Source organism: Nestor notabilis, unplaced genomic scaffold (genome assembly GCF_000696875.1).
Source record: "Nestor notabilis isolate BGI_N333 unplaced genomic scaffold, ASM69687v1 scaffold8913, whole genome shotgun sequence".
In the NCBI taxonomy this organism is placed as follows: Eukaryota; Metazoa; Chordata; class Aves; order Psittaciformes; family Psittacidae; genus Nestor; species Nestor notabilis.
In genome coordinates, this window is record NW_009922357.1 from 67,742 (window position 1) to 80,629 (window position 12,888).

At 38.8% G+C, this 12,888-nt stretch overlaps 1 protein-coding gene across 1 annotated transcript in view; it reads right to left on the reverse strand.

The window, feature by feature from the left end:
- The window catches only part of PIEZO2 (piezo-type mechanosensitive ion channel component 2), a gene marked incomplete at both ends in the record, with an annotated part of 181,966 nt that overhangs the window by 67,096 nt on the left and 101,982 nt on the right, over nucleotides 1-12,888 (reverse strand). Inside the window, 6 exons of the mRNA XM_010011576.1 lie at nucleotides 1-110; nucleotides 4,687-4,728; nucleotides 7,638-7,811; nucleotides 8,447-8,595; nucleotides 9,242-9,498; nucleotides 11,142-11,265. Of these exons, the coding sequence (XP_010009878.1) occupies nucleotides 1-110; nucleotides 4,687-4,728; nucleotides 7,638-7,811; nucleotides 8,447-8,595; nucleotides 9,242-9,498; nucleotides 11,142-11,265 (856 nt within the window). The remainder of the gene's footprint in view (nucleotides 111-4,686; nucleotides 4,729-7,637; nucleotides 7,812-8,446; nucleotides 8,596-9,241; nucleotides 9,499-11,141; nucleotides 11,266-12,888) is intronic.

Below are 12,888 nucleotides of genomic sequence, written 5' to 3' on the forward strand. Positions count from 1 at the left end.
CCATTCTTTTCTCACCAGCCTCTTCCACCATTTTATCCTCTTCCTTTTCTCTGCTGGCTGTTAAATTCATCATAGTTATGTCAGGCAGGCTTCCATCTTGGTGCACCAGTCTGTTGATAAATAGTAGCACATCAGCAAACTGAGCAGTAATGGCATTGTAGTCTTTTTTCAAGATACATAATTAGAAAAAAATAACCGTTCATGGAAAATGCCTTAGAAGTGGAAAAGTTTATGATTCTGGTACTTTCTCCAAACACACACTGCAAATTGAGTTGGAATGTATTAGTAACTACTTCTCACTCAGATACTAATGGTTAGTTAGTAATGAGTGGTATTGACACTTAAACTTGACATTTTCCCCACGTGAGAAAATGGTCAGAGTTTAAGATGTAGAAGCATGAAATGACGTTGTTTAAGAGGAAACATTTCATGACTTCATAGGGGACTTACTCATTTTGGTGGTTTGGTATTTTTTTCTTGAGGCTGCTCAAAGTAATTGGAACAGAAAGAAAAAGGGAGATGAGAACAGAGGGGTTAAAGAAGAAGGTCACTGACAAATACGTCATGCTACATCACAAGTCATAAAGCATTCTCCTGCTCCATCTGCAGAAGCCTTCTGATGCCAAGAGCATGCCATCATGACATTCACAGGGTGCTTCTATGAATAAAAAAGGAACTGCAGCACAGATGGAAAAGGGGCAACCTATTTACACCAGTGCTGAACATGGGCAGTGTACCATGCTGTCAGTAATGCAGCTGAATCGTCACAAGTATCTGACTGATTACTGTAAATGCATTTCCACCTTCTTCCAATTGAAAGATGCAGATGGGAAGCCAAGGAATTTGCAAATTTTATTCCAGCTATAGGTTTGGAAACAAACAAAAACAAAAATTCCAAGGCTGTGACTTCAGTATGTTTTATCATTTCTGTCTTTGAGCCATTCATTCTCTCTCTCTTTTCTACATCTCACTGGGAATTTTTCTTATATTTCTAACTATCTCTTATTAAATCTATTAGTAATTTTCAGACAACCAAAAGTGGGATACAAGTGATTTAACTCAGAAATGGTATTTTTCTATTGCCATGGTTCCAATTTTGCTGAGATTTACTCAGTACAAATCTTTACCGAGAAAAGAAACATTCTTTTATGGCTTCAGATATTTTCTTTTTTCTTCTCCAGCTGTGCTGTTAGGACTCTCCTCCTGTATTTGCAGAAAACTCTTCCTAATTCCCCAATCCTATGTGCTTTGCTGAGCATAGCACTTACTGCCATAAATAGTCCCTTTGAGTACAACTTCTTGCAATAAAGTCTCTCTTTGGCAAGTGTGTATCTATGTGATCAGGTCGCTAAATGTTTATTTATGCTGTTGAAATTACTACACTCAGCATACTTTCAAGCACCTGTTAGACTGTTCCTGGACTAGTGCAAATAACTTTAATATGCTACAGTACCATCTCCAGGATTTATTTTTCATGATGTGAAATTCTGGCCTATTACCATTTTGACATGAATTTCTGCCAATTTTAAGTAGGATTTTTACAGTTCAAGGAACTAAAAGCCTGGATTTATCCATCTGATCATTAAAAAATCATAGAACATAAACTAGGAAGTTCATGACAAAGCAAGCAGAAGTATTTTTCAAACTTTTGGGAGTTGTAGTCTCTTCAAGATGGAAAATTTGGTGGCTTAAATGAGGGAAAAACTACAGAAATTTGACCAAACAATCCTGAAGTAGGAATACCCAAAAGCAGAAAGGGTGATTTAAAAGCTGAAGTTTAACAAGATCAAAAGCACCAAAAAAATCTCACCGAATAAATAAATTCATGCCAATGATTACTAAACTCCCTCATCACGGATTAGCCAATGAACCCAAGTGCCCAAGAACCTGGAAATCTCTTATACCCAACAATATATTCAGTATCTTTGGTTACTGAAAATACGGCGCTTTGTCCGATATACTTTATTTTCATATTTAACCTAGCAAATATACAAAAAAAGATATTCAAATCTCTGTAAAATGATTAAACAATATGTCCCTAAACTGACATAATCTAACTTTGCATATCTACCTAAAACTCTACTAAAGTATTAACAGGAGGGTCATGAATAAAGAAGAGAGAATGAATTTTCAGTTTAGTTTAAATGGTATAGAGATCCCTGCTTACTACAAATCATTAAAGCCCATTTAAAAGGCAATGCCCCATGAAATGAAAGTATCCATATAATCAAACAGGTTTTGCACATGCAATTGCATTGATTTTAATGAGGTTTCTTCCCAACTGACTTTTATAATGGAAAAATCTACATTCACACTGGTGTAAATCAAGGACTTTAATGACTTACCTCAGTGTAAACTGGACAGAAACACAGTAACCCTACAGGATTTTGTATGAGAAGACTCATCTTTCTCCCACTCATGTAACTCCTGTTTGTATCCAGGATCCAGAAGGTGATGCGGTTAAACAGATGGGTACATGCAATATATACCTAATAAAGCTTCAGTACGTGCTTAGTTTTCAGTATGTTGGTGCTTAGTTCTATCAGCATCAGTAGGCTTGAGCATGGGAGTGTGCTTAGGAGATCCAAAGCTAGATGAAAAGCCCTGCCCACTATTCAGGTAGTCTACTTGGAATCTTTCTTCCCAAGCTTTCTCATTTATTGCTACGGTTGTTTTTCCTCCAACACTGAGGTATTAGGATATAAAAACTGTGCTAGTTTAGGATATCTAAGACAAGCTACCCATACAGGCTTCACAGCTAATCTGATGTAACTTCAGGCTGCACACCACATACTGGTGGCAAATCATCGAAAATAACACAAAGGTATTGCGTCTGATACCTGGGAAGTGAAATAACTAAATAATAATGTAGACAACAAGCCTTGCAGGTACAGCCACTAATGCGTTTAACTGAGAGCATTTCTTGCCCTCAAATTCGTTAAATAGGGTATCAATAATGAGAAGTATACTAGTAGATCTAGTTTTAGACATTAAAGCAATTTCAGAGCCACTAAAAACAGGCGCATGCCCCACATTTGTGCTGGATTCCCAATACTTTCATTTGTTTGTAATTTGCTAGAGCAGAAAATTAATTAATAACAACTTACTGGATGCATTTTGAAGCATCTTTGTCCTTTGATACTTTTTTTTGCCATCAATTTATTAATTGCTTGAAAATGTATGGCTCAAAACAATTTCTTAAGTATCTCTCATGCACAGCTTTAATAACAGAAAGCTTTCTGCTCCACAGAACATTAGCGACCCTGAATATTTGCTATGCAAGATTCAAACTAAGCACAGAGTGCCACACCTCTATTGGGAGAATCCTGAGTGCTTTCCCTGCCCTTGCAGAAGGGTTTGCTGCCTGAGCCCAAGGCCAGCTGTCTGGTAAATGTTGGGTTATGTGGACAGGCCAGGAAGCCTCAGTTCAGGGCGTCCTTCTCCTGTCTCTGGGAGCTGCTTTCACACTGAGGCTCTCACCCCTCCATTGTAGCTGCATTGTAGTTGTGCCTGTGCTTCTTCCCATGCCTCACTGACCCTAAGCCTGATCTTCAGACTGACTCCCCACCTTCAGTGTTGATCTGGCTTACCTCTATGGACTTGCTGGAAGCTTACCAGGTTGTGGCTGACCCTTGTTACCATCTCCAGATCTGATCCTTGTCCTCAGTTGCTGGTTCCTGATCCTGACTGCCCATGGGTGAGAGTCCAGCCTTGGCTCCTGGTCATGCCTCTCGGCTCCCAGGTCTCCTGCCCTTGTCAAGGTGCCTGCTCTCTTTGCTCCCTGACACATGGGCTTCATACAGACCATGTATCCAGCTCTGGTGAACTTTTAAGAACCCTGTCCTAAACTGTGTGATGACATTTGAAGGAGTGTGAACGTGATACATAAATTAACTTCTTGTTAGAGCAGGTAGTCACAAATACCTAAACAAGATTTTCTTGGCTTTTCTGTTTATATTCAGTAGCGACAACAAACTCAGAAGTCCTCCTATTCTCAGAGCTTATTAAACAAAAGCCCACATGTACTCCAGTCAAATATTTTGAAATAAATCTACTTTATGGAACTGTTTTCAAGATAACATATATAAAGGGATGACAATGGTGGGAATATGGGCTTTTCTAGCTTAGATCCTGCAGCACCCAACTCAGCCCATGAATTAACATCCTTTGCGTGCAGTGGTTTCAGTGTACTACATGTTCCATTTCTTTCTCTGAATAGGGAAATCTCGGTCTGTACAAACCCATAATACATACCTCACGTGTAATTGATCCAGCCCTCAAATTCACTTTCTTAGGTGCTTGTGAGGAAGACAGAGGTGTGTGTCTGAGTGTGCCTCTGTGTCATGTGCGCATGCAGGCATGCATCTTTCCATGCAGAAACAAAGGGTAGATAAACAAGCCTCCTCAACCAGTCTATTGGTTACAAATAGCACCAATTATTCCTGTATTGAGGCATGGGCAAAATTTAAGAGAAAAATTCCAGCTGGGAGATGAACTCACAACGTATAAATATAGAGGAGAGATGTATTAACTGCTTCAGCAGCTACAGGAGATTACAGTACCTGAACATCACCTCCCTGCTTACTTCACAGAACTGTGCAGCAAGAACAATACTTTAAGGCAATTAAGTAACAACAAAGTTAAGGTACATCTGTTTTATAGGAAAGGAAGAACTGAAGTACCCACCTATTAATGATTAGATAAACACGGCCATTGACTTTGGCATGGCTATGAGGTGGGAGATGAAAGCACAAGAATGCATCAGATGAAAACGGGAAATGAATTAGAGAGAGAGAAAAGGAAATGGTTAAATAGGAATGAATGCACTTTCCTGTCTACGAAGAGAGACACATTGTCATAACAAAGCACAATCTGAAAGCTTACACACACCATGTAGTGTAAAGTCTAGGAAGCCTATAAATGCAACACTTAGACATTTAGATGCAACTTCAGTTAGAACTACAGGTACTTTACATGGTCCCCAAAATGTGAGAACAGCCTCTACTGCTTTATCTCCAGTAAGCCTTAGAATATTCATATTTTTAAAAGAGATGGATGTATCTACAACACATATATATATCTGTAATAGATATATCTCTAATAGATAGATATTTTGCTTCTTTTTATTTAAAAGTAATTATGATGGAGCATCATATTAAATTACCTATCTCACAGCCTTTATCTCTGCCATAGCAATTCATCTGCAAGAAAATGGGCTTGGAAAGTCCTAATCAGAGGACTTTTGCAGATGCAAAATCGAGACACTCAGCTTTGTCACCTTTATAAATAGTGAGAAGTGCCTCGCTCTGCCAATTCCAGTGTGCCATTTTCTGTTCCTTCATTTGCAGCTGGAAGAGCCTTACTCGTGAACTCACTCTGCAAACTTTGCTCATGTGGAGTGACATCTTAATACAAAACAGTCTTAGCAATTTTAACAGTACTCTTCAGTTACACAAATATACTATAATCATACATGGCCGTTCAGGGGCAGATGGAGGAACTGGAGCTGTTTTCCCCATTACTTTCATGACTGGCTTTCACCTACTGTGGTTATTTTAACAAGTTTGCTATTAAAAGGATTGAGTTCTGTCTGCTTACTCAAAATAAAGGTTCGGTTTCTTTATTTTTTGTTGGGTTTTTTGTTTATTGCAAAAGAAACAGCATATAAGCAGTTTTGGAAGGTAAACTAGCTGTTGAGTGAATTCTAGTGTTTCCAAAGCAAAAGGGAAAAATAAGATTTAGTTGCTTTGTAAGAAAACTGCCCTATACATATGAGTCTGTAATCTGTATTTTAATTGCTTCTGCAACTTATTTTTATTGCAAGCATTACTGTTAAGCTGGAGCTGGTTGTCGTGCTAGTTTTTACCCAGCTTTATGGATCATCAGTACAAATGTCAGCTGAGCTCTCATCCTGAAGCTTTGAATTATAAAGGTGGCTGATGCTCAGTACTGACTTTTTGCATCAAGGAAAAGAATTAGCTCTATCTTCATACCTTGGGCAGTGTTAAGAGTTGTATGTTATTTTGATATCTTTCATGTATAACGGAAAGATGTGCAAACAGTGGTTTCACAGGCAGAGTGTAGTGTACCATAAACCCACCTAAATCCTGCAAATGCCTCATTTGTTGTGTTTTTTTTTTTCCACTTCGTGTCTACTACATGGAAGGTGGAAGCTGCTTCTATTTTACTTGGCACAAATGCTAAGTATTTGGGCTACAAAGAGCTTATGCAGAAACTGCAAACTGTAATGCACTCCCCCAGATGCCTCAGCCTAGGAACAATCCCCATTTCAGCTCAGACACCTATCTGGCTTCTGGTTTCAGGACTTGGGTGCCCAGGTCAGAGATGTTAATGTGCACCTGCTGCTGCACAAGTAGTCTGCTATGGACAAAGAAAGTTTCCTAACAGGCCACTTTAGCGGACCCTTGAATCTACCATTACATTTAGCAATTCAAGAAAAGCAGAAGGAAATGGTATTTAAAAAGCCACTTAAAAAGGTAAGTGAAAGAAAAAAACAAAACCATACAACATACTTTTGTCAGGAAATCTTGTCAAGTTTGATTTGTTCTGGTTTTAACAATTACTTAAATACAGAAACTGGAAGCATTCTATAAAAGTAGAGCTTGTTCTCATGCACGGATGACAGAAAACACTTAACATAGTTATACCATAAACTGTAAAGTAGCTTCATATTAAATTGAATGCATAAGAAGTATCTGAAATGCTTTTGTAAATCTAGCAAGTCCTAGAGCAAAATTCTCTTAAGATAAACTGTCATTATTCCACCACATGCTGTGGTGAACATGATATTATGCAGCTAGTCCCCATTCATAGACATCCAGCTGAGTTACACATATCATTAGAAAGGTAAACACCCTAAAAAGTGTCTAAATTGATTGGTTTCTTCAAAGAATTAGAGTAAATTGTCTAATATGACACAATTTACTATGAAACCATTTCTCTGCTTTAGACGCATGGGGCAGGATCCTTGGCCAGATATGTTTTTATGCAGGAGAATATGGAAGAGTTAAGGAAAGACGAGGTCCCAAAATAATGAAAAAATCCTAATGAACTTCCAGATGAGATTGCTGAATGTCTCAAAGAGCTAGCAGAGCCAATGGTCAGTACTTTAAACAGTGACCACAGGTTTGGGATTTTTCCATTCCTGAAGTTCAGCTTTACAAAAAGGTCTAATCGTCCAGCACAGTTGTGGTATTTGCCAGAGATCTCCCAGTCTTCATTTGGCACTCAAAATGGACATCGAAAACCAGAAGTGAGCCAAATTAAAAGTCATATTCTCTACTATTGATGGGAGTAACAAAAAGGCGCACACACAACAATTCACCATCTAACTCCCATTAAGGTCAAAGCCAATGAAATAAATACATAAATACAGTTAGAACCTTTGAAAATGTACCCCAAAATGAAAAACTTCAGTGTGCAGAGGGAAGTGGAGGAAGACAGATACTTTGGTGGGTGGTTGTTTAGCGGGGTGCTGGATACTGAGCACCTTCTTTTTAAGCCAGGTAGTCATAGCAAAGGCAAATAATATCTAACGAAAAGTGAGCATTACAAGACAGTGAGAAACAGCATTTTCACACAGATAATCAGCAGTTCCATTTACTTTGTTTCTTCACCTGTAAATAGTGTTGTCCTGTTTGCTGGTTACAGCTTTTAAATCAGTGAGCTGGAGAAACCGGTCATGGAAGTAGTGAAGGTGTAAAATACACGCCAGTAGGAAGGAGGTGGGGATAAAGATGCGTGTGAATAGCTCAGCCACAGAAAACTGTTTTAAGCCAAGGTCTGCTAGTCTGGAAAAAAAGAAAAAAGTAAAGCACTAAACTACTTTTTCACACCAAAATCTTTTTCTTGCCATGAGACATTATTACAAATCAGCTGCAATAGGAAATAAGGGGCTACCATAGATCTCTTGAACCAGATGAGTTGCCTCTGACTGAAAGTCCTGAACTGGACATCCACTCATGTTGCATATATTTTTCTCATGTAAGCTCCTGTTAAGAAATTCCCAGCTCATCACGAGGAGGAAGAAACTCAGATCTCCTTGTTAGCAGGAGGCAGCTCCACCTTCACCAGCTCAGAAATCCTGCAAATCTACCCTTAATTTCTCCCCAGACTTGTTTCTGTGGTCAAAGAGGCAAAGAGGAGCACTGGCACTGTACTGGGAACAGAAGCAATGCCAAGGCCTTGGCAGCAGATGGAAGGAAACACAACTTAGCCCCCTCTTGTGCCTTTTGCTCATCTCTACTGTTACACCAATAAATCGATGGCTTCAGAGCTGAGCGCTTAAAGTCAGCTATGAGTGGGGATGGTCCTGTGATGGTTTTCCCCCAGAAGAAGGAAGACTACTCTCAGACCATTCCACCACACTGAACTCAAAAGTCCACAGGAAAAAAAAAAAAAAAAGAAAGAAATTAAAAACACTTACTTGTTTTCATCCAGGCCTGTCATGTTCTTCCACAACCCAGGGAATGACTCAAACTGGTATGTATAGATGAAGATAAGCACCAGCATCGTGTAAACAACAACTGACATCCAAAAGTACTTTAAAATCCTTCTCCACCATTCATAGTGCACCTGAAAATCATACACTAAAGATGCTGAAACAAGCTGAAGGCAAAGACAGTGACAGAAATACTGGCAACACTGGCAACGAGGAATACTATTTTTTCTAGCTGGCCTGAAGTAAAACAACACTTGCTCAATGGCAGCCACAGTTCTTTGAGATACAGTTTTTACTCCTGATGCACATGCACTCAAGTACAGATTTTAGTATAAAAATGTTGTTGACACATGGCCACAGGCATAAAGTCCAGGGACAGCTTCGGTCATTCATTTTCATCACTATTAGGAGGAGAGGGACACAGTGCTCAGTGGGGTGTGGAAGCTGTGTGGACCAGCTGTCAGAGAAACTCAAGGCTATGTAGGACGTGCAAAGGCCCAGAATTTTCCCTCACACATTTCAAATCTTGTGATGATGTTGGGTGGCACCCTAGAGTAGAGGTGTGTATTGTATGCATCTTATTTATATGCACTTTGTCACTATAATCAAAAGCTAAAGGAGAATTACTCTTAACCCCTTAGAATTATCTTACTAAGTTGTATCTCACTAAAGAACAAATACACTGTTTATGAATTCTGTTTGGAGCTACTTTATTACCAAGTTAAAGTTACGGACTATTGTATTCAAGGACAAAATTTAGTTAACACAATTCTGACTTACCTGATAAAGGGCCACACAGAAGAGGAACAGTACCATATAGATGATTTTGTACATGACAATTCTACCCTCAAAGCTGACAAAGAAGAACATGCCCCCACAGACGTAAATCCAGTACTTGATGAACATAGCCATAACCAGCTTCCCCAGGACTTTCATAATATCTTGTTCATCCTCATCATCCTCTTCTTCCTCCTCCTCCTCCTCCTCCTTTTCCTCCTCCTGCTCTTCTGCCACTTCTCCCTCTTGCGACTCCTCTTCTGCAAATACAGAGTCACATTTGGCCTCTCTCTGTTTTGAGGACTTTTAGTAAGAATTGAAATGGGTGGAAAGTAAAATGTCTGCACACAACACAGAAACTTAAAATAGAATATTCACGAGAGACTGTATTTCTGAATCATACATGCCTCCAGAGCAGAGGAAGGAGTTTTAACTTCATATGAGCTTCAACCTGCTTCTGAAGCCATACAGTGCATAGCTGTATGTCCCTACCCGACAGCAGTCTTCACTTTGTCTGAAATGCAGGCAGCTGTAGTGGAAAATTAGAGCCTAAGTGTTATATAACAGATAAACAGTCAAAACACTTTCCATAGGGATACCTATACTCCCAGGCAAGAAACCTTTTAAACTGGAAAACAAACAAACCACCAGCACCACCAGAAACCTCTCATCTTGAGTTTGAAGTCTAAACTCTCATTCTGAGTTTGAGCCTCTGATCTTGAGTTTCATCCTTCAGAGAATATTGTGGTTACCTTTAAAAACCACAAGCAGGAGAAAACATTAACATAAAACCAAGCAAGCTTAAAAAAATATAAATGCTGCACTAAGACTGCTGTTTTTCAAAGAAACTACCAGTTATCCAGCTTCTTCTAATGTACCTTAGACACTGTAGAAAAGACAAGCTGATTTTGCCCTATGAAAAGGTCAGGATTCCCCAGCTATTAACATTATGAGGCTTGTGGAGGGCAAGTTAAGTGTCCCCACAGTAGTAAGTACATGAGCAAATATCTAGGTAACAGGGCTTGTCAAACCTGTAGCATGTAGCAGTAGTGGTTTTCTTCCTGATGAGAACAATATTAAAGACTTCACCATCAAAAGGCTTGCCCAATCCCTTTGTCCCACTCCCCATCACTCTTCTCAGAATCTTCCCTTCCTCTTGCCTTGAAAATCCTTGCAGTGTCCAGCTCTGACACTAATCAGATGTTTTACCAAGACAAATACTGTAATTAATCAAACAGGAAACTACATCACTGCTTCCTAGGCTGGCTTTCTACAGTTTCAGTGGGTTGAACTTCTGCAGATCAGCATCCACTGAGCCAGAAAAAGGCAAAGAAGGTAGGGGGGAACATGTGTCTGGTAGCAAAAAAGAGAACAGGCCATGGAGCTCTTAAAATGAGCTGAAACTGTAGCACTAAACTTTGCTCTCAGGTGTGCTTCTTACAGCATGAGCCCCTGCAGTGAAAATACACATGCTCATTTTCCGATTGAAATTAATAGTTTAACTTCTGATTTTGTATTAGTATTTATGTGAAAACACAAATTCCAAGAAATTCAGCAGCTGACTTTTCCTATATAAACTCTTCTCCTGTGGTAAAACTTCTAGGGCAATTAATCTGCTGGTTTGAGTTAGGGACACAGGAGTAAACAGATGATTCAAAAGTTGTGTGACATTTCTCAAATGAGTCATTTTAATGACCTTCCAGTACAGAGAATTCTCATTTTATTTGAATTTCTGAAGTTCAAAGCTGTTTTATTTTTACATCCTGAGAGACAGTTGCAAATAAATTTTGCATTATCTTTCTTGGCTAATAAAAGGTATGTTGCTAATTGCTTTCAGCACCACAGAAATGTAGTAACTGGAATTTCTGTCATGACTGAAGGACTAAATTGAATCAGGCTTTACCTTTTTCTTCATTTTCTTCACTTCCAACTTTGACCTCAGATAAAGTAGCTTCTTTTAGCTGAAGTGCTTTCTGTTCAGTGAGGTGTTGCCTAAGCAGTAGCCAGAAAGTAATTGTGAAAAGAATCTGCAAACAAAAACCAAAACAAAAACAACAGACTAATTGTATATCCTACATCCTACTAATACAAAAATACGTTCTCATGAATTTTGCATGCCTTTGTTTTCTCTGTCCATCAGAAAATAGCAACGATGGCATCAGTGTCAATGAGCACCTTTGTGGAAGTAATTTAGGAAACATCCTGCATTAAAACCAACTTTATTTCATCTGCAGTTTTCCACTAAGGAAGAATGTACTGCTCTGCATCTTTTCTTAAAGCTATTTACCTGTATGGTTTTATTCTACTCCATTCCATTCAGTTTGAAACTACTGTCTTATAAGTTTAAGGATCATTATGTATTGGTTGGAATAATTCACATTTGTCCACTTCTGTTCAGTTTTCCCTTCTTTCAAGGAAGAAGCACATGCAGGTGAGTGCTATTGTCATTACTGGGATGTGATATAGCCTAAATCTTTTGATTTAGGAGGTTTGGTTCTTCAGGTGCTTAAACATAATTAATTTTAAAAATAATAAAAAAATTTCTTTGTATGTCTTTAAGTTACAGAAGACCCGGTAAACTGAATATGCCTTGTATTTGGAGTAGTTACAAGATTTAAGATGGCTCTTAATTTTTTTGAACAGCTTTGAGAGATAATAATTCAATAACAGCAGAAGACCTTACAAATAGATAAAACTCTTCAATGAAGAGTGCATTTCTGTGTTTTGCAAAAAGCTAAATTCAACAGGTTGCAGTACTGCTGGCCAGAATTCAGAAAACAGCATGATGTCCATTCATCGTATACTTTATTTTATGCTTACATTCTACAAAGTTTCCACGGATTCCAGTGGTGCAGAAGACTACTTATTTCACTACTTAGAAGATTAATATCTCAAATAGGAAGCATATAAGAAGCAAGTATTTTGCACTCAATAGAATGACAAGGCCAGTAGTACAATGTAAAGAACTCTCCTGTTTTCATCTAATATGCAAGTTTTTCATGGGGGAAAGGAGAGGTCCCAGGCTAGCGACAGTTGTTTTCACTGATACTGCAGCGATTGCTGAGCTGCAGGAGAAGGCTGTCAGCTTGTGTGAATTGTCACAGCTTCTCCAAGTATCTCCTGGAGCTCTGGCTTTTGCAACACAAACCTTTGATATTGTAAACCACAGATTTGTTCTGCAGTGATTAGCTCTCTCTCTGTCGCATTTACTCCTTGTTCTCTTTGGCATTTCCAGAGCCAGAGCTGGCTCCAAGAACAGTCTTGAAGGGATGCACATCAAAGAAATGTTTTTAGTCACCTTTTACAGTATGCATTTTATTTCCTTTTCAGACCAGAAAACACCCACACAGTATGCAAAAAATAATGCAGAAAGAATTACTGGACATTTCTTTCTATTTTTGTTTCTTTGAAGAATACAGTATTGAACCTTTATTTAAATTCAACCATTATTGAAAGGATTTTAAACTAGGAGTAAGAGGGAGGGATAGAGTTAATAGCAGCCTTTAGAGGGAGTGATGGACAGGGCTGACAATCAAAGGGTGTCTGGGGCAATAACAAAAGGAAACACATAATCAGCAAAACAGGGCTTATGCAAGGTCACCTCAAGCATTTGTACAGAAGCAAGGAAATGCGTTCAAGGCACCAATACA